General features: G+C 36.3%; 1 protein-coding gene across 4 annotated transcripts in view; it reads right to left on the bottom strand.

The window, feature by feature from the left end:
- Positions 1-20,523, bottom strand: part of LOC127854920 (fibrocystin-L-like) — a 98,368-nt gene that overhangs the window by 53,438 nt on the left and 24,407 nt on the right. For all 4 annotated transcript variants that reach the window (XM_052390026.1, XM_052390025.1, XM_052390028.1 and 1 more), the window contains exons 14-29: positions 19,915-20,077; positions 18,825-18,930; positions 17,375-17,503; positions 15,159-15,319; positions 12,750-12,950; positions 11,929-12,032; positions 10,192-10,400; positions 9,738-9,916; positions 8,260-8,356; positions 5,225-5,379; positions 4,448-4,570; positions 3,545-3,659; positions 3,011-3,274; positions 2,415-2,551; positions 1,799-1,937; positions 1,203-1,395 (exon numbers count right to left, since the gene is read on the bottom strand). In XM_052390026.1, coding sequence (XP_052245986.1) covers positions 1,203-1,395; positions 1,799-1,937; positions 2,415-2,551; positions 3,011-3,274; positions 3,545-3,659; positions 4,448-4,570; positions 5,225-5,379; positions 8,260-8,356; positions 9,738-9,916; positions 10,192-10,400; positions 11,929-12,032; positions 12,750-12,950; positions 15,159-15,319; positions 17,375-17,503; positions 18,825-18,930; positions 19,915-20,077 — 2,475 coding nt within the window. The remainder of the gene's footprint in view (positions 1-1,202; positions 1,396-1,798; positions 1,938-2,414; positions 2,552-3,010; positions 3,275-3,544; positions 3,660-4,447; positions 4,571-5,224; positions 5,380-8,259; positions 8,357-9,737; positions 9,917-10,191; positions 10,401-11,928; positions 12,033-12,749; positions 12,951-15,158; positions 15,320-17,374; positions 17,504-18,824; positions 18,931-19,914; positions 20,078-20,523) is intronic.

Genomic DNA, 20,523 nt, shown 5'->3' with positions numbered 1-20,523 from the left:
AGCAAAAATCCATTTAAAATGGAAAGTGGCACCCCTGATTAGACTGTGCTGTCCGCACAGGCTATGACACTTTACAAAAATGCATTAAGATCTGTTTACCAAGGGGGAGGATCATTTACTTACAATGTGTGGAATGAAGGTATGGTAAATGTTGGTACTTACAATGTGTGGAATGAAGGTATGGTAAATGTTGTTACTTACAATGTGTGGAATGAAGGTATGGTAAATGTTGTACTTACAATGTGTGGAATGAAGGTATGGTAAATGTTGTACTTACAATGTGTGGAATGAAGGTAGGGTAAATGTTGTACTTACAATGTGTAGAATGAAGGTATGGTAAATGTTGTACTTACAATGTGTAGAATGAAGGTATGGTAAATGTTGTACTTACAATGTGTAGAATGAAGGTATGGTAAATGTTGTTACTTACAATGTGTGGAATGAAGGTATGGTAAATGTTGTACTTACAATGTGTGGAATGAAGGTATGGTAAATGTTGTACTTACAATGTGTGGAATGAAGGTAGGGTAAATGTTGTACTTACAATGTGTAGAATGAAGGTATGGTAAATGTTGTACTTACAATGTGTAGAATGAAGGTATGGTAAATGTTGTACTTACAATGTGTAGAATGAAGGTATGGTAAATATTGTACTTACAATGTGTAGAATGAAGGTATGGTAAATGTTGTACTTACAATGTGTGGAATGAAGGTATGGTAAATGTTGTACTTACAATGTGTAGAATGAAGGTATGGTAAATGTTGTTTAATCTCAGGTTTATCAGTATTTAATTCCCTAATTGCTATCAGTGTCATTCTTAAATGATTATTTGGTTATATGAATGATCTCTTTAAACAACACAAGTACAGAATGGTAAGAGGCAATTTTTTTAATTGTTGTCATAAATTCCAAAAAGAAGGTATACAATATATAACCAGGCATAATAACATAAACCAATAAGAAAGAAATATTGTTCCCGTTTTATAGGATCTGACCTGAACTGTTGTATCATTTGATATTTGAATTTTTTTATATTTCAACTCATTTTATAAAGCATGAAATTAAATCTAAATACATTTCTAAATTAAACATTGTAAACAATTCTGAAAATTTTAATGTTGGTGATTAAATGAGATTATTCAAATTACTGTGGTACATGATTATTTCACCAAGTATTGCCATAATGTGTTCTGGTACTCACGTATTGAGTACAGCCCCTAGGCTTCCAGTTGCATAAACCATGAGAGGGATGTTGTCGCCCGTGGGTGAGGGGGAGGGGGTGCGAACTTGAATAGCCGTGGGACTGTACGAGATCACCTCTAGTTGCCTGTCACCCAGGAACACGGTACCAACCGTGCCCAGGTTGGTCCCGGTGATGTCAATGATGTTGTTTCCTGCAAAATGTGATAATTTAGTTTTGTTCATGTTTGTCTATTCTTTGCATTTATTTGCATTTATTTTTCCACAGTATTTCAGTGTTATCATTTCGGTTAGTAAATCCACTCACTGTTTCCTGTGTAAGCTGGATTTCTCAGTGCATGTACCAGTAACAGACAACTGCTGTACAGAGAGCCATGTGTAGAATAGCAAATACCCACTCACAGTTATGTGGTCAGGCTGGGAAGCATGATTCTTGGATTTGAAGTCGAGATCTCTACCAACTGAGCTCACAAGACTAGCTTTCTATAATATCTATTTGCATCATTTTAAGTAGTATCAAAGGGCTTGGTGTTAGTAACATGAAGGGATCAAAATTATTTACCGTAAAAATTAGATGATTTCCAGTTTTGTTATTACCTGCCACACCAAGCGTTCCACTGGGACTGACACTGGTTATCTGTGAATTCTGAGGCGTGTATGTGAATTGCGGCTTGGTAACCAGCTCCGTCCCTCCTAAGGTAACCACGACAACTGCAGTCTGGGATGTGGTGCTGGTCTGCAATGTATATTGGCTTCTAGAAGAATGGTACTAAGTCAGTATCCATAACATATTTTCTTAAATTAAAATTTTATTTAGCTATGAACAGAATCAGACAATTAATGTTTTGCCTGGATTTCAATTGCTAAAATGCATGTACATTCTATCTAATTAAATTTTTAAGTACCCGGTCATAATTTGGGTCCTAATTATAGAAACATTTTGTAATGGCTACGTAACTATCAACAGCAATTTAAAATCAACTCCTATAAAAATGCAGTGTTCAAATAATTAAATTGTACATAGCTGGATACGATCTTCTTTATTACAGCACATGATTATGCTTGCTGACATTGAACATAAAGACCTGCATGGTCACTGAATGGCTGAAGGAAACACTTCAAGGTGAAACACCCTCAACTTATGCAGACAGCGTTAACTATATTTATAAGTTTTCTTGTCTTTTCATTAAAAAAAATCAACATTAATACGTACAAGGTCACTGAATTGCGGAAGGACACATGTGATGGTGGTAGGTGCCTGTACGGATTTCACAGGGCAGTTCACTCCTCCCACTGAAACTGTGGCCCCTGATGTGATGCCAGTACCAGTGACCACAAGATCCATATTGCCTGAAAAGTTCATGTATAGTCTCATTTTTTTACCTATCTCTCATTAAAAGTAATACAAAAATGTGTGATTATGCATACATATGAAAATCAGAATTCATGACGCAGGATGTGCATTCTGGTCTCAGTTTATTAAAAAAGGATGTATTAATTCCTTGATTTCAATGCTGGTACAATCAGTATCATAACTAGTACTTGTCACAGTAGCAATGAATATCTCCTACCGCATGTTGTAATATGAAGCAAGTTGTACTTGTCCTGTTTTGGAAAGTTGAAAAGAGGGGCATAACTTTTTTTCAATTTTAATGTAGGACAAAATAATTGCACCTACGCACCTATGCAACTTCATATCATTAGGAATAAAGCATGCAATTGCGAATGTTGAATGTTTAATATTGAAAACCGTTGGGAGTACTTAGTCAGACAAATTGGAGCAGACGGAAAGTCGTCCTTGATTATTACCTCCAAGGCCTGCACTAGTTGGAGCAATGGAGACAACGTCAGCAGTGTATGTGAAGTTAGAGGCTGTGTTTACGGCTCTGCCGACTGGACTGACACTCACGACCACTGGGTAGCTCCCCAAAGGACCGTTACCCAGCGTGCACCTTATCTCTGTTGTTGTTGCCGCGGTTACCGTGCAGGGAACATTCCCAATTGTGACCTTGTTGTCAGCTAGCGTACCACTGAACCCTGTACCAGTTACTGTCAGCATCACATTTTCATTTCCTGAAAGGAAAATAGTTGAGTTTGTATATTAATACTGGTAAATATTTAGAATTAGAACAGTTTTGATATATACATTCATGCATGCTATTCACTAAACATTTATCTTTAGGTAGTACAATTCTATTGAGCTCATTCTAAGCTCAATCCCAATATTAATTTACTATCCCTGCATACTGCCTTACATCATCAGTAAGAGGCTATTTAACTTATGATTAACAAATTCTTAGTGGTAAGTTACCTGTGACAGGTGAGATCTTAGTGGTATGTTACCTGTGTTGGGTGAGATTCCAGTGACTGTTGGGGTTCCCACAGCAGAGTATGTGAAGCTGCAATCGTTATTTGCTAGGGCGCACTTTGAAGGCACTCCATTGACGTACACTGTCACCTGTTGAATGTTTAGAAATAAAGGTTGATAACAATCAAATAGATGTATGTTATAATGATAAACGTAAATTGTGTACCTTTGTTAATTTGTGTGCAGTAAAGTCTGCTTTTTCTCTTCACTTACCGTCTAAATAGATACTTCTGGATTGAACGTCCTATTTTCTCTGACAGAATAAGAAGCAATTAAATAACAATCAGTTTATAGTATACTTTATAATATTATTATAATCAACTAACAGTGTTTGGGACTTGCTTTAAATATGGACATGTCTATGCAGGTGAAACAATTGTTAAATACTTACAGACTATTGGATCATCCAAATAACAGAAAATCCCAACACAATCTTCCTTTTTCATTATATTGCTTCAATCCTTCAATCTTAGTTACAATTAGAACACAGTGGTGTTTTTTTTAAATCAATTTTGGGGCTGATATTTTGCCCTTTATCAATGTCAAAATAATAAATAAATTTGGAAAATGTCTAAAGTTCAAAATTAAATGCTTCCCTAAATACAGTCTTAAACAAAAGGTAAATAAAATGCAACATTTAGTTAATTTCCCAATTGATTTAACCTAAGTGAATACAATATTGAAAGTATATATTCTTAATTGTAAAATGTTCATTAGCAAAAAAAAAATCCATTTAAGTCCCAATTTTAGTCAAAACAACGCATTTTTTCCAAATCCAAAAGGCCCAAACCCCTTTCTCAAACTGGTGTAAAAGAAACACTGCCATGTGATCTTCTACCTGTGGTGTGTGGTAACAACAAGCACACATGATATTGTACCTGTGGTGTTGTGTGCTGTGTGAACACCATGTCGCCAGGTATGGGTACAATGCTGAGGTGGCCTGGAACCTGCTGCTCAATGGATCCTGTAGCAGAGGAGGGGGCGGAAAACGAGGTGGCGAGCTGAAATACATTAATCATGTACAGGGCACCTAGTCACTTACCCAATCTTAGACTTCAGAATAAAAAATTGATTTGTAACCAAAAAATATTTTCAGTGTTTGAATATATGAGTCGTGTTCTGAGAAAACTGAGCATAATGCATGTGCGTGAAGTGTGGACTGCACAGGCTAATCTGGGACGACACTTAACGCACATGCATTATGCCCAGTTTTCTCAGAACAAGGCCCATATGCAGGCTATCACTTATTATTATGCCATTAACAAAATATTCTACATGAGTATTGTTGTAGATATAGGTAGTTAATGCTTTTAGTGCCTTAAAATAAAAGAGTTCTGGTACATCCCAATTTAAAGAATATTCTTCATTCTTTGACTTAAGTCTTAGAAAAGGTTGGTGAAAACTGGCCAAGGACTCCTTCATTTACAACTGACTACACATTAAGGCCATTCAGCAGTAAAAATTTGAGTTCAATCTTCCAAGCATTAAAAGTCGCAAAGGTCTCACAATTATGGTAACTATATATTTTTTAGTTGAAAAATCAGACAAAAGGCTATAATTTTCCAAAATTGATTAAAGACAAAATGCCTTTTAATGATCACTTACATATTAAGGTCAACTTAAATCATCAATAGTACTTGTCCAGTTGGACTTACATTCATCAGGTCAAGGTCTCCAGGCATCTCGAGGAAGGAGACGTCAATCTTCATGTTGGCACAAGTGGAGTCAGCAGTGCGCTCGACGTTCATTTTGCCAAATGTGTGGACCAGAACGGACTGCATCTCTTTGTCGGTATACTGAGGATTGACCGCTGAAATAATGAAACCAGTCTTTGCAGGGCCTATTACATTGTTTGTACCCTTTCACGCTCAAAAGCAAAGTAAATGGCTATATGCAAGCAACATAAAACCACAACAGCCAGCAAGCCACTCGCAGTCTGTTCAGGTGTTATGCTGTTTGCTGCTCATAAGTATCTTAGGAATGGAAATGAAGCCTTTAAAACTTGAAACTAATAAGAAAGGTCTCTTATTTAATTTGCTTTTCTAAAGGACTACAAAAACATAAATATGTGTTTCTAAGCAGAAAAGGGTAAATTAAAATGAATTAACAATATATATGATACGTGTCAAAGGCACGAATTCAAATCCCTCACACTGATCCAAGACATAACTTTTCATCTACAGAGAAGTTTTTATGTTTAGAGAAGACTACTTTGAAACACAATATATTCATATTAGGAGGAAACAATATGCTAATATTTAGAGAAGACTACTTTGAAACACAATATATTCATATTAGGAGGAAACAATATGCTAATATTTAGAGAAGACTACTTTGAAACACAATATATTCATATTAGGAGGAAACAATATGCTAATATTTAGAGAAGACTACTTTGAAACACAATATATTCATATTAGGAGGAAACAATATGCTAATATTTAGAGAAGACTACTTTGAAACACAATATATTCATATTAGGAGGAAACAATATGCTAATATTTAGAGAAGACTACTTTGAAACACAATATATTCATATTAGGAGGAAACAATATGCTAATATTTAGAGAAGACTACTTTGAAACACAATATATTCATATTAGGAGGAAACAATATGCTAATATTTAGAGAAGACTACTTTGAAACACAATATATTCATATTAGGAGGAAACAATATGCTAATATTTAGAGAAGACTACTTTGAAACACAATATATTCATATTAGGAGGAAACAATATGCTAATATTTAGAGAAGACTACTTTGAAACACAATATATTCATATTAGGAGGAAACAATATGCTAATATTTAGAGAAGACTACTTTGAAACACAATATGCTTAAAAATCAGATTTATTAACTTTTAATTTATGCAAATGCATTAAGCCCCATTTTTCTACAAAATGCCTTCTATGTTTAGAATAAACAGTTTAAAATGCTGATTAAGATCAGAACTAATTGGAACCAGCAGAATAAATTTAAGGATCAGTACGCAGTGTAAGAAATATTTGTGCAACAATATTGAAATTTTTAATGCCAATTTCAGTTGTGTAATGGATATGGTGTCTGCCTGGCTACTTGCAAGTCACGGATTCTATATGAACTTGGGGAGATCTTCAGATCCCCCATAGAGACCAAGTAGTGGTTCTACCCAGGAAACAGACTCCAGAGTGTTTTAATAAGCCTTCGGCTTCCGACGCAATCAAGCTACAACAAATAGGTTTAAACTTATCTGGACATTTTTATGACTTATTGAAACAGAAGCGATTTTTTTTCTTTCGGTAACCAGTAAACTCGTGTGAAGTCCTTTGTGAAATACACTGTAACTCCAATATAGCGCGGTCAATGGGGTCCAAGCCGCGAAACAGCGTTATAACGGATCCGCGTTATAAGTTTTGAGCTCATTAACTGCAGGGCGCTATAAAAAAAAAAGGTAAAGAATAGCCGATAATATAGGTCATGTATATTGCCATGCTGTGTTGACGCAAATACATGCATATAAACCGAATCGTATCGATAACAGTTTACATATCGCTTTTCTTATGTTCACATTGATCCGATAATCAAATAAAATTGCAACATCACTTAAAAAATAATAATCTTGAACATTAATGACGATGTTTAAGAAATTCGTAAACACAACCGTACGCATATATGCCATTTTCAGAAGTGTTAAGAGTACAGTGCATTATGGGGCAGAGCTTTCATTGGACGAGCGACTTTAAATTTAGATTGAATGCAATACGATTCATGTACAAAAAATTGTTTTATTGCGTCATACGCATGCAAAAAACGTGTTTCCCGGGGACTTTCTGATACCGCGCGAAAATGAAAGTGAAACTCTGTTAACAATTACCAGTACACTGCGTTCGCATGTAAATAAATCGTCTGCATTATTTAATTTCTTATACACGAACTGAAAGACATAACACTAGTAGAATGATAATGAAATGACAGAAAAAGTTGTTTTATACAGTGGGCAGTATATTTCACAGCCGCTCATTTAATATAGTCAAACTGCAACCATATGAAAGTAAGAATGTTTCAATCGTTTTGAATTACTTTAATTGTATAACTATCCCGCTTGCACTTAACTTATGGATATTATCGCACTGAACCGCTCTGATGAGGAATACATGTAATAAACACTGACACGCGAGTTTTTGTATATTAATGTCTCTGTTAACAAAATACACATATGTCACAAGCACAATCTGTCACAATATGTCACAATCACAATCTGTCATATTCTGCCACAATTTGTCACAATCACAATCTGTCACATTCTGTCACAATCACAATCTGTCATAATCACAATCTGTCACAATAACAATATGTAACAATCTGTCACAATCACAATCTGTCACAATATGTCACAATCTGAATAAAAAACATGTGTTTCAACAAAGACACTTGAACACAGAATAACTCTCAAAGAGGCCTTAAAAGAAAGTTACTTTCGCTCCATTGGTCATTAATTCATTATCTGCCCAGGTCCTTTTTAATAATACATCTTAAGAATACTACAAAGTACCCAGAGTATGGAAAATATACTTAAAAGTAAACCTGTAGTATGGCCGTGTGCCTTTTAGTGACTATCTGCACTGGGTTTACGTTGTAGTATTGTTCAGAGTACCCTACGTTCTTTTAAATAGTACCTGAGCCAAAAATGACCAATGGAGTGATACTTACGTTCTGATGTCCTTCCATAGCTGGTCAACGTGAAGGAACCAGTGATGGGATTGGACGCTTTAGTAACACTGCTGGATGTCATGGTTACAGCCCCACTCTTGGAAAAGGAAAAACAACAAAACCTCATGAATGCACAGTTTCATATAATGCATGACAGACATGTGAACAAATCTTTCAACTAATAGAGAAAAACGTGTCAATTTGTAAGCTTAACCATACAGCATGGTTAATTGACATGCTGAAAAATAATGAAATCCTTGAATTATGGAAGAATGAATTTCTCTTATGCTGTCAGTGTCTTGTAATATCAATGTCTTGTGTCATTAATGTCTTGTTATATCAATGTCTTGTGTCATTAATGTCTTGTTATATCAATGTATTGTGTCATTAGTGTTTGGTGTAATCAATATCTTGCTTGATAAATGTTTTGTTTCATCAATGCCTTGTTATATCAATGTCTTGTTCTATCAATGTCTTGTGTCATTTATGTTTGGTGTAATCAATACCTTGTTTTATCAATGTTTTGTTTCATCAATGCCTTGCTATATCAATGTTTTGTGTCATTAATGTTTGGTGTAATGAATATCTTGTTTTATAAATGTTTTGTTTCATCAATGCCTTGTTATATCAATGTCTTGTTTCATTAATGTTTGGTGTAATCAATATCTTGTTTTATAAATGTTGTGTTTCATCAATGCCTTGTTATATCAAAGTCTTGTTATATCAATGTCTTGTGCCATGAATGTCTTCTTATATCAATGTCTTGTGCCATTAATGTCTTGTTATATCAATGTCTTGTGCCATGAAAGTCTTCTTATATAAATGTCTGGTGCCATGAATGTCTTCATATATCAATGTCTTGTGCCATGAATGTCTTCTTATATCAATGTCTTGTGCCATTAATGTCTTCTTATATAAATGTCTTGTGCCATTAATGTCTTCTTATATCAATGTCTTGTGCCATGAATGTCTTTTCATATCAATGTCTTGTGCCATGAATGTCTTGTTTTATCAGTGTCTTGTTCCATGAATTTCTTCTTATATCAATGTCTTGTGCCATGAATGTCTTCATATATCAATGTATTGTGTCATGATTGTCTTCTTATATCAATGTATTGTGCCGTAAATGTCCTCTTACATCAATGTCTTCTTATATCAATGTCTTCTTACATCAATGTCTTCTTATTTTAATGTCTTTTGTTTCAGTGTCTTGTGCCATCAATGTAAAGTCTTATGAATGTGTTGTGTTATAAATGTCTTATATTATCAATGTGTTGTGTTATCAATATTCTGTGCTATAATTGTATTGTGTTATCAATATATTGTGTCACAAAAGACTTGTATTACACATTTCTGGAGTTACAATTGTTTTGTGCCAAAAATGTCTCATGCGATCAATGTCTGCTGTTATGAATGTTTATGTCATTGATGTCTTGCATCATCAATGTAAAAATGTATTGTGTTATCAATGTACATACCTGTGCATCATCTACAGTCAAGGGCCTGAAGTTGTGACCGCATTCATTGGGTTTCATGGTAACCACATAGTTGGACTTCGCTACATCATACGTTACAGTGACATCGGCCATGGTGAACTTGGGATCGGATTCTATAAAACTGGGCTGAGCACCTGGCATGCGCAGCTTTGTCAACTTGTCTACAAGTACATCATGCTCACACATTTTTCAAGCAATTGGTCTTATTTCCCCTACATTCATGAATTAATGAGTCCCAACTTGTGAAAACGAATTATTTGAATATTAGAATAATCCTAATTAAAGACAGCACTCTGACGTTAGCTTTATGGACTTTAAAATGGGTAAGAAGTGCATGATTTGATATGCAAAGTTTAAAACCACACTTGTGAGGGTATAGTACCCAGTGGACACTTTCATCACTATAGTAAAGTATAAAAAAGTAGTTAACACCTACCAGTGGATAAGACAGGGTTGCTAGTGATCATGACATTGTCTACATAGAAGTCGTTGGTGGGATCTGTCATCTCCAGTTTCACCTGTACAAGCGTGAAGTCGGCGTAGTTTATAACCGCAGGCCATGCTTTCCTGAAGACAGCTTCCAGGCTGACACAGGTGTAGACCCAGGTGTTGTTATCGTCATTGATTCCAGTCCAAGTGTTCTCTCTGATAAATCGGGAATACTTTGAGCCACGTTCTGAGAAAACAGGGCTTAATGCATGTGCGTAAAGTGTCGTCCCAGGTTAGACTGTGCAGTCCACACAGGCTAATCAGGGACGACACTTTCCGCTTTTATGGTATTTTTAGTTTCAAGGAAGTCCCTCCATATCAAAAATCAGGTTTAGGCGGACTGCACAGGCTAATCTGGGATGACACTTTACGCACATGCATTAAGCCCAGTTTTCTCAGAACAAGGCTCCTTTTATCAGTAGTTTGTTTTCTCTTATAAATCAGAAATAAAGCAGTAATTTGTTTTCACTGATAAATCAGAAATAAAGACGTATGGGATTCTGAAATAAACATAAACCTTCCCCATCACATGTCTTCCGTTCTTATCATTCACTGGTAATTGTTTATGGAAAGCTTTTTTTACGGATTTTGTTTACTCAGAAATATATACTTAAAGTTATACAAAGCAACATTTGTAGAGCAGTCAACAGATATTGGGCAACAAAACATCTACACTTCAGTATTTTGACCCCTGAACATTTTGAGCACGGGATTATGACTCCTGGTTTTCCCAAGCTATTGAAATCCCTGGTCTGATCTTCCGTTGAACGAACATGTTGGGAATACTAGTATCATCATGTTCCCACATTACAAAAATCAAGTATTAGCATTTACCCTTTGCATGCTGGGAAATTTGTCGTCTGCTAAAATGTCGTCTGCTCAATTTCTAAAATTAGCATTTTCTTCAATTATTTTCAAAGAATACTATCAGAATAGCAAACAGTTTGGATTTTGATGAGACGCCACTTTCTGTGGCGTCTCATCTGGATCCAAACTGTTTGCAAAGGCCTTCAAAATTCGGTTCCTGCACTGACAGAGTTAACAATCAGCAATAGATCCAAAAGTATAACAGCGTAAAATTAATGCTCTTGCACCATGCACTTAACTTCCATGAGATCTTTCTAATCATGAATAAGGGTTGTGAGCTTTCTTAGTCTTCGATGTCTTCGCTTGACAATCAAGTATAGAAATAAAGGGCCATAACTCCATACAGAGTGCAGTCACAACTCATTATGTGAGGGTTATGCTCAACAAAATCCTTAAAAATAATGTCATGACAAAAACTCACAGTTCTTGTGGCCCAAATAAGTTATAAAAAGATGAAAATGTACTTCAGTTTATCCCCATAATCTGGAATGGAATAACTGTTCATAAAGACAAACCAAAAGCCATGTTTTATTCCTCCCAGAGGTACACCATGATGATAAAAGAAAACATGTATACTAGCCTATGTTGGCACTGAGAAATCTATCCAAAATGCATGTTATTTATAAATTCAGATCAGGCAGTGTGAACATATGCTTTATTATAAAATAATTAAGATAAATTTTAGTAGCCACTTTGACGATTTAGTGACCAATTCGAGATTTCAGTAGTGTTAACATAACATAGCTAGCATACATATCACAATTCTCATTTATGCATGTGTTGCGAACTACATAAGTATCACGAAAACAAGTCTTACACCAGGAAAGGGGTGAAGGTGGTCCATGTTCCTCTGTTTGTTAGCATTTCGTTAAATTTCAAGTAGATCTTGTTGTTATCAAGGCCTTTCACAGCAAAGCAAAACTGAAAAAGAGGTCATAATATATGAGTCATGTTCTGAGAAAACTGGGTTTAATGCATGTGCGTAAAGTGCCGTCCCAGATTAGCCTGTGCAGTCCACACAGGCTAATCAGGGACGAAACTTTCCACCTAAATTGGATTTTTGCTAAGAAGAGACTCAATTGAAACGAAAAATGTCCTACAAGCGGAAAGTGTCGTCCCTCATTAGCCTGTGCAGTCTGCACAGGCTATTCTGGGATGACACTTTACGCACATGCATTATGCATTATGCCCAGTTTTCTCAGAACACAACTCATATGATCAATCTTTTTGATAAAATGAGCTTTCACAGTGAAACCAATCATTAATAGTATTGAGAACAGAAAATAGAATGACACTCAAAATATGATTTACCAAATTTATAACAACATTTGCATGCCACACTACATCTTGTTTCTGTAGTAAATGGTAGGCATACTACATGTTTTATTTATAAAAACACCCTTTCACTGTGTTTCTATCTAAACTGACAGAAATAACTTCATTTGCATAACACAACACAGACAAGCAGACATTCAAGAAAACAAATAACAGTCTTGGTTCAAAAAAGCAATGATCTCCTGGTTCAAACAAGCAATGATCTCCAGTGGTTCAAACAAGCAATGATCTCCTGGTTTGTTATGTTTTATATTTTATTTATGATACACTTAAGTTACAATATTTTACTGAAATGTTACAAACATGTTTTCCGGATATTAGTTTCCCTGCGCCTGTGCTGTAAATGTTTTCCGTATTCATGAGGGAGTATCGCCCGCAGAATGCAGCCACTTCAGTAGTGGTTCCCGTTGCGCCATTCTCAAAACCATCATAGAAACCATTCACTGGGGTAATGAACTTAGTTGGGCATCGCACACCAAACATCTCCTTCAAGGCAGTCTGCATCTGTTGACAATGTAGAGATGGTTGTTATGTTTTGTCATCCCATGTCACATGTACATTGTCAGAACTAATCGGTTTTCATGAAATTGCTGTAATGCATTTTGTTATCAAACTGTAAAATAATGTATAATTTTTATTCTAGATTTGTTCTGGCTACCATAACTTTAAATGTCGCTTTTAATGATTTTTGACTGGCAGGACTTAACAGATCTGTCAGTACTATAATATAAACTGTATGCTGAAGTTTCTTTAGCTAATTCTAGATCTGATAGAGATGAGTAACAGGGGGACACCATCAACGTAGGATATTTACAAGAGAGGCATCATTAGCTAGAACATTTACTAGGTTGGCACCACCAACTGAGTACATTTACTAGTGTGGAACCATCAACTGAGGACAATTACATGTGCTGCATCATCAACTGATGACATTTACAAGCTTGCCACCATCAACTGAGGACATTTACAAGGTAGGCACCATCAACTGAGGACATTTACAAGCTTGCCACCATCAACTGAGGACATTTACAAGCTTGCCACCATCAACTGAGGACATTAACAAGCTTGCCACCATCAACTGAGGACATTTACAAGCTTGCCACCATCAACTGAGGACATTTACAAGCTTGCCACCATCAACTGAGGACATTTACAAGCTTGCCACCATCAACTGAGGACATTTACAAGGTAGGCACCATTAACTGAGGAGATTTACATGGTTGGCACCATCAACTGAGGTCATAAACAAGGGAGGCATCATCAACTGACTACATTTACATAACTGGCCTATTTTACAATGCATGTGTTTATTAGGCAATAATAATATCTTTTTAATTAAAATTATTAAAATGAGGCTGGGACATGAAATGAGAAACACAGGCCCTTTAGTTCAAATATTGTCAATTTCTGTAGGAGTGTGATCAAAGCATGTTAACCAATAAAAATGCTAGTTGCATATGAGCTGCATCAATGGGTCTTGTGATATATGAAGAAGGCGTAGCTCTAAATCAGCCTGCTCAATTAAGTTGCAGTAAAACCCAATTATGGGTCTTGTGATATATGAAGAAGGCATAGCTCTAAATCAGCCTGCTCAATTAAGTTGCAGTAAGACCCAATTATGAGTCTTGTGATATATGAAGAAGGCGTAGCTCTAAATCAGCCTGCTCAATTAAGTTGCAGTAAGACCCTATTATGGGTCTTGTGATATATGAAGAAGGCGTAGCTCTAAATCAGCCTGCTCAATTAAGTTGCAGTAAGACCCAATTATGGGTCTTGTGATATATGAAGAAGGCGTAGCTCTAAATCAGCTTGCTCAATTTAGTTGCAGTAAGACCCAATTTTGGGTCTTGTGATATATGAAGAAGGCATAGCTCTAAATCAGCCTGCTCAATTAAGTTGCAGTAAGACCCAATTATGAGTCTTGTGATATATGAAGAAGGCGTAGCTCTTAATCAGCCTGCTCAATTTAGTTGCAGTAAAACCCAATTTTGGGTCTTGTGATATATGAAGAAGGCGTAGCTCTAAATCGGCCTGCTCAATTAAGTTGCAGTAAGACCCAATTTTGGGGCTCATATCAGATGTGATGTTCACGTGTTGAACTGCTCAAGATTAAGAGTTCAAAGTAATGGGATCAGCACAATTTCATTTTGAGTTTCTGTGCACTTTTAGTTTTTCATCGCATGTCTGCGTTTTAAGGTGCTTAATCCGTATCATATTAATCAGGTTGAAATACTGAACCATGTAAATATTGTATTTTACTTAAAAGATAAAAGACAACATAAGAATTTAAAACATTGCATTGGGTATTACATTCAAGTTTTGCATTGGTAACAATTACCTTACAATAATAAACATGCTTGGTCGCTTACTTGTTCACATCAAACAATCTGTAATATTTTACTTAATAGAAAAGCTAAGACCTCTTCAAAAAAAAATTAAAATAAGCCTTCAATACCTAAACTCTTCCTCACAATTTGAGCAGACCTTGCAGTCACATAGTAGTAAAAATGCTGTCGGCCTAGCAACTGGGAGGTCACTGGTTCAATCCTAACTGTTGGAGCATTCTTGAACATCCCACCCCACCCCGACCAAGACACCAAGTACTGGTTCTATCCAGGAAACGGACTCAAGAGCGTTTAAATGAGTCGTAGGTTTGCAATGGAATCTAGCAAAAAACTAAATAGGTTTAAAAATTTAAATAAATGTACTTACTGCGGTTGCCGTGGCTGCAGTGTCCGTAGCATTGTAAGTGATAGGCTGGCTAGGGACTCCATTGAACATGAATGAGAACACATTGCCACTGGCAGCACCTTCTGTCACCGTGGAGACGGACATTGACCCTGACATGACGACCTCTAGCTGGGGTATGTTGCCTGGCGATTGGGAAAGTAAAGCAATTGATTATTGACAAAAAGCAATATTGAGGTAATCATGGATTTGTGCATCAGGTGTCCGGGTTTGATCCCCCCTTTCAGAACTTTCCTTAGATCTTCCCTCAAAAAAATGCCAAGTACTGGTAATATCCAGGAAATGGACTTAATATTGTTTTAATAAGCCTATAAGTCTTTCAATCCAATCAATTAAAATACATAGGTTTAAAGTAAGCAAGCAACCCATGAGAATAATGTTCTGTTATCTTTTATCTGTTTTATTTCATAAACGTTTACGGTGGCATAGAGGAGACATTCACTCCTCTTTTTTCTATCTCTTGGCCACGAGTTAGCTAAGTCGGGATCTTGAGATCTCGAAATAGAAAAAAGCACTCCTCTTTTTTCTATAAAAGAGGAGAGAATTTTCATTATCTCGAGATCCCGAGTTAGTCAGCCAATCAAATTTTGCTTAACATGTGTAAATATTCTGTATGCATACATATAGCTGGTCAAAGCAGGCAAGGCTCTGATATAACATAACATACTTCTATAAGTACTACTATTACTACTACTACTACTGCTGCTATTGTTGTTGCTGCTGTTACTACTACAACTACTACTACTACTACTACTACCACTACTACTACTACTTCTACTTCTACTACTACTACTACAACTACTCCTACTACTACTACTACTATTACTACTACTAATACTATGACAACTACTACCACTACTACTACTACTACTACTACTACTACTACTACTACTACTACTACTACTACTACTACTACTACTACTACTACTACTACTCCTACTACTACTACTACTACTACTACTACTACTACTACTTTTACCTATTCAACTACGACGAAGACGGACGACCGACTGATGGACGCCGCCGGTTGGACGACCGATGGACCACGACCGGAGGACGGACGATGGACGACCGACAGACGACCAAATGACAACCGGACGACAACCGACGGACGACTACGACTACTACTATGACGACGATGACGACTACTACTACTACTACTTCTACTACTAGCAACAGCAGCAGCAGAAGTAGCAGTAGTAGTAGGAGGAGGAAGAGCAGTAACAGCAGTAGCAGTTGTAGTAATAGTAGTAGTAGTAGTAGTAGTAGAAGTAGTAGTAGTAGCAGTAGTAGTAGCTGTTGTTTTTGTAGTAGTAGCAGTAGTAGTAGTAGTAGTAGTAGTAGTAGTTGTAGAAGTAGTAGTAGTAGTAGTAACAGCAGCAACAACAACAACAGCAGCAGCAGTAGTAGTAGTAGTAATAGTAGTACTTATAGTAGTATGTTATGCTATATCAGAGCCTTGCCTGCCTTGACCAGCTATATATATGCATACAGAATATTTACACATGTTACGCAAAATTTGATTGGCTGACTAACTCGGGATCTCGAGATAACGAAAATTCTCTCCTCTTTAATAGAAAAAAGAGGAGTGCTTTTTTCTATTTCGAGATCTCAAGATCGCGACTTAGCTAACTCGTGGCCACGAGACAGAAAAAAAGAGGAGTGCTTTTTTCTATTTCGAGATCTCGAGATTCCGACTTAGCTAACTCGTGGCCACGAGATAGAAAAAAGAGGAGTGAATGTCACCTCTATGCCACCGTAAACTTTTGCAAAACATTATTTATTTCATTTACTCGTCTAACAACCATCGCCCCTTGTAAAAGAAGTAAAATATGATAACACATTTACTTAACTTACACATAGCAAATTAACAGACTAACCCTTGTCTCAGGTTGTTTGTTTAAGAGCCGATTGGGAAACATTTTACCAGCATTTGTTATTAAATGCCACAGAAATACATACACTGAGAACCTAGTTTCTCATGAAAACCTAGGTTCTCATTTGAAAACTTGGGTTCTTGCAGCCATGTGCAATCTTCAAGCGAGAACCTAGGTTCTCATGAGAAACCTAGTTCTTGGGATTATATGTCGAACCGCTTGCCATACAACTGATCTGTTGTGGCTTTAAGAATTACTTGCCCTTTAAATGTGACATGATTGCAATTTCAAAGCCACAAGTACCTCGTTCTGACTGGAACAAGATGTCAATGCAGTTGGCGTTTTCTGTTGCCGTGAAGGTCTCCCCACTGGCCAAGAATGGCAATTTGTTCAGCTTCTCAGCGATGTCACCAGCGGAAAATGTGGCAGATTCTGAGATGAAAACAGTAAAATTTGCTTGGCAGGTGTGAAATCTTTAATGCAACTGCCCAGTGTCTTGTTTTGTATTATATGTTACAACTAACTAGATGCCTCTTAGCAATATGTTGTGCCCATTACCAATTATGCTTGTATTTATGTAACAAGTCACACAATGCATATGCTTTACCTTTGACATTTAGTGTGACCTTGACTTATGCCCAAAGGGTGACACACCTTCTCCCCATGGTGACCATTTCTTTTAACTTATTATAAACTTGCATGATGTATGATGAAGTTACAGTCTGGACAAGTTGTTTTTTGTGCCCACATTTAACTTTTGACCCTTAAGATAAACTTTTTCCTTTGAGGTACGAAGACTGATACTATTTGTGACATATCATCCTCTCATGGCACACATTTGTGGTATATTATTTAATTGCATGGTGAATGACACGGTAACAGTCCAGACATATTGTCGTATGACCAAATTTGAAATTTGTGCTTGCATGTGGCAAGTTATTTTAAAATTGCAATATGAATGACAAATATTCTTTTTGGTCAAGATGTTTTATGTCGACATTTGACTTTTAGTGAGACCTCAACCTTTGCAGCATGGGGACAGGTGTTGAATGTGTCACAATTTATGAACGCTATTTGTGGCAAACTGTTAAAAATTGCATTATTCAGAAGAAAAACAATTCAGTCAGGAACAACTGTTTTATGGAAAAATTAGGAACTTTGACCTTTGAGGCAGGAACACAAGTATTATAGGCAACAACTTGTGTTATGGCGCTGGTAATTTGTGGTAAGTAATTTTTAAATTGCATGATGAATGATAAAGCCTGGACAAGCTTGGAGGCAGGCATGAGCACAAACAATCAACCATTGTGAGTGCTACCGGTATATTGAGCTTTCTGCATGTGGACTTCACACAAAATTGGTTATGTACAGAAATGTTTCGTTTTCAAATATAGTTACCTGATCAAAGTTATATTTTTAATTATTTCAATTGAAGCAACCAGAAAACAAGTTGCATTGTTCTTCCTTAATTAATAATTTAACAAACAGCCCATGGCACACATCACTGTTGATTTGTTTTCATGATCTCTTATTATTTTGTTATGACATATGTGCATTTTTGGTGTGAGTAAAAACCAAAAAAAATTGCAGTTGCAACAAAAAAAATGTTTGTGGCTTTTGGCAAAGCGATGCACAACTGCATAATTGAAGCTATAGACGCCCAAAACATGGCTCCAAGGTGTTCCACATGTAAAACTCTGTGGACTGGTGTAACAAAAAATGTCTTATGATGTAAATCATACAGTTTGCATACCTGTGCACACATTGTAGATACAGAGCTGGAAACTCTCCCCAGCCGGGTCACATATCTTTTGCTTTTCTTGGGTAGCAGCACGCTTACTGACGCTCAGGGATACCGTCTGAAAATGGTTTATGGTATAAAATTACTATTTTTGGCCAGGAGTTACCTTTACTTTTTGCTTTTTGGGCTGTCTACCAATTCCTAAAGAGACCATAGATGGCCCTGTGTTGCTCACCTAACTTTAAAGTATGCTTGTTTTTTTTCTATCCTAATTGTGAGGTCATCGCATGGCTCGTCATTATTAATTTACTACATAAAGTTATCATAAGCACATCACTGAGGGCCCTAAGCTTCTCACGTGAATATATGGTATAACAATAATTATCTGACTAAGTTTAATAAAGATTCAGCAATAATATGACAAATAGAGTTTCATTGCTTTTAGTCAATTTCACTTAGGACCTAGTGTTTGACTGACACAAGCCAGTTTCGAATTCAGCGCTGATGTCATTGTGATTTATATTCTGAACAGGAAGATTGGACAATAACTGTAATCTCTAGACAGTTATCTCTAAGCTGTTAAAATGGATCTGGTGTTCTTTTATTGGACCCCATTTATACCTTGATTACAAAAATGGTTGATAATTCTTGTATGTGAGTAGGATGTACTATAGGAGTGATGCTGGGCAGATGAACCCATATGAATCAAGATATAAACCTGAAATAATGTCAATTACCACCAAGTGATTTCAGAGCCAATGTTTTTTTAAGTAAATAATCGACAAACATAGGGAGTTAGGTCAGAAAACAACTGACAAGAATAGCTCAACGTTATTCTCTATACCTGCTGGGGTGAGCTGAGACAATGTTTTAAAGATCGCCGATGCTTAGTGGGTATGGTGTCCACCTAGCAACCAGGAGGTCATGGGTTTGCTGCCATGGAAGCATTTGAAAGCATTCTTTATGTCTCCCCCAAATACACCACGTACTAGTTCTACCTAGGAAATAGACTGGAGAGTGTTTCAATTAAACTTCGGCTTGCAGTGCAATCAAACTAAAATAAATAAGTTTAAACTAAAACAAGATTTGCGCTGCACAATACCTGTACTTCGTTTACGACAGTAGATGTGAACACCAATCTTTGTTTCTCGTCCATTGCACGTCCGATCATGCTGTTGCTGAACTTGGTATTCATGTGAGCCATCCGCACCTCAGCACAAGCGGCCGGGTCCGTGGACGGGGCTGCCACTGCCACAAACGGCACCCTGGGGAAATATGAACCTTCCTGGTTTAATTACATTACATTTATTATATAAAATAACATTCCTGTAATGCATGTTTCATATGTTCCTTATTAAATTTGTAAATTATTACAAAATTGGCATTTTCACTTTCACCCTGCATTCTGATCAGATAATTATGCATTTACCACGCAGATATGCGTATTGACACTTTGTAGTCCCTTAGAAACTCAAAGTAAATTAAAATTTCTTAGGAGATTCAAGTTTTAAAGCTTTCATGTCCAACCCGTAGGAACTGATTAGCATCAAACAGAATAAAACTTGAACATACTGCGAGTTACTTGCATGCTGTTTTAGTTTTATGCTGATTGTATATAGCAATTGTTCAATTCACAAATTAAAAAAATCCAGATTTGAAATAACGCAATTTAACAAAAATAAATATTTCACAAAAGAAAACACTTTAAAAA

The sequence above is a fragment of the Dreissena polymorpha genome, chromosome 13, assembly GCF_020536995.1.
Source record: "Dreissena polymorpha isolate Duluth1 chromosome 13, UMN_Dpol_1.0, whole genome shotgun sequence".
In the NCBI taxonomy this organism is placed as follows: Eukaryota; Metazoa; Mollusca; class Bivalvia; order Myida; family Dreissenidae; genus Dreissena; species Dreissena polymorpha.
Note: the sequence above shows the minus strand (reverse complement) of the source record. Positions and strands in the feature narration are given on the sequence as shown.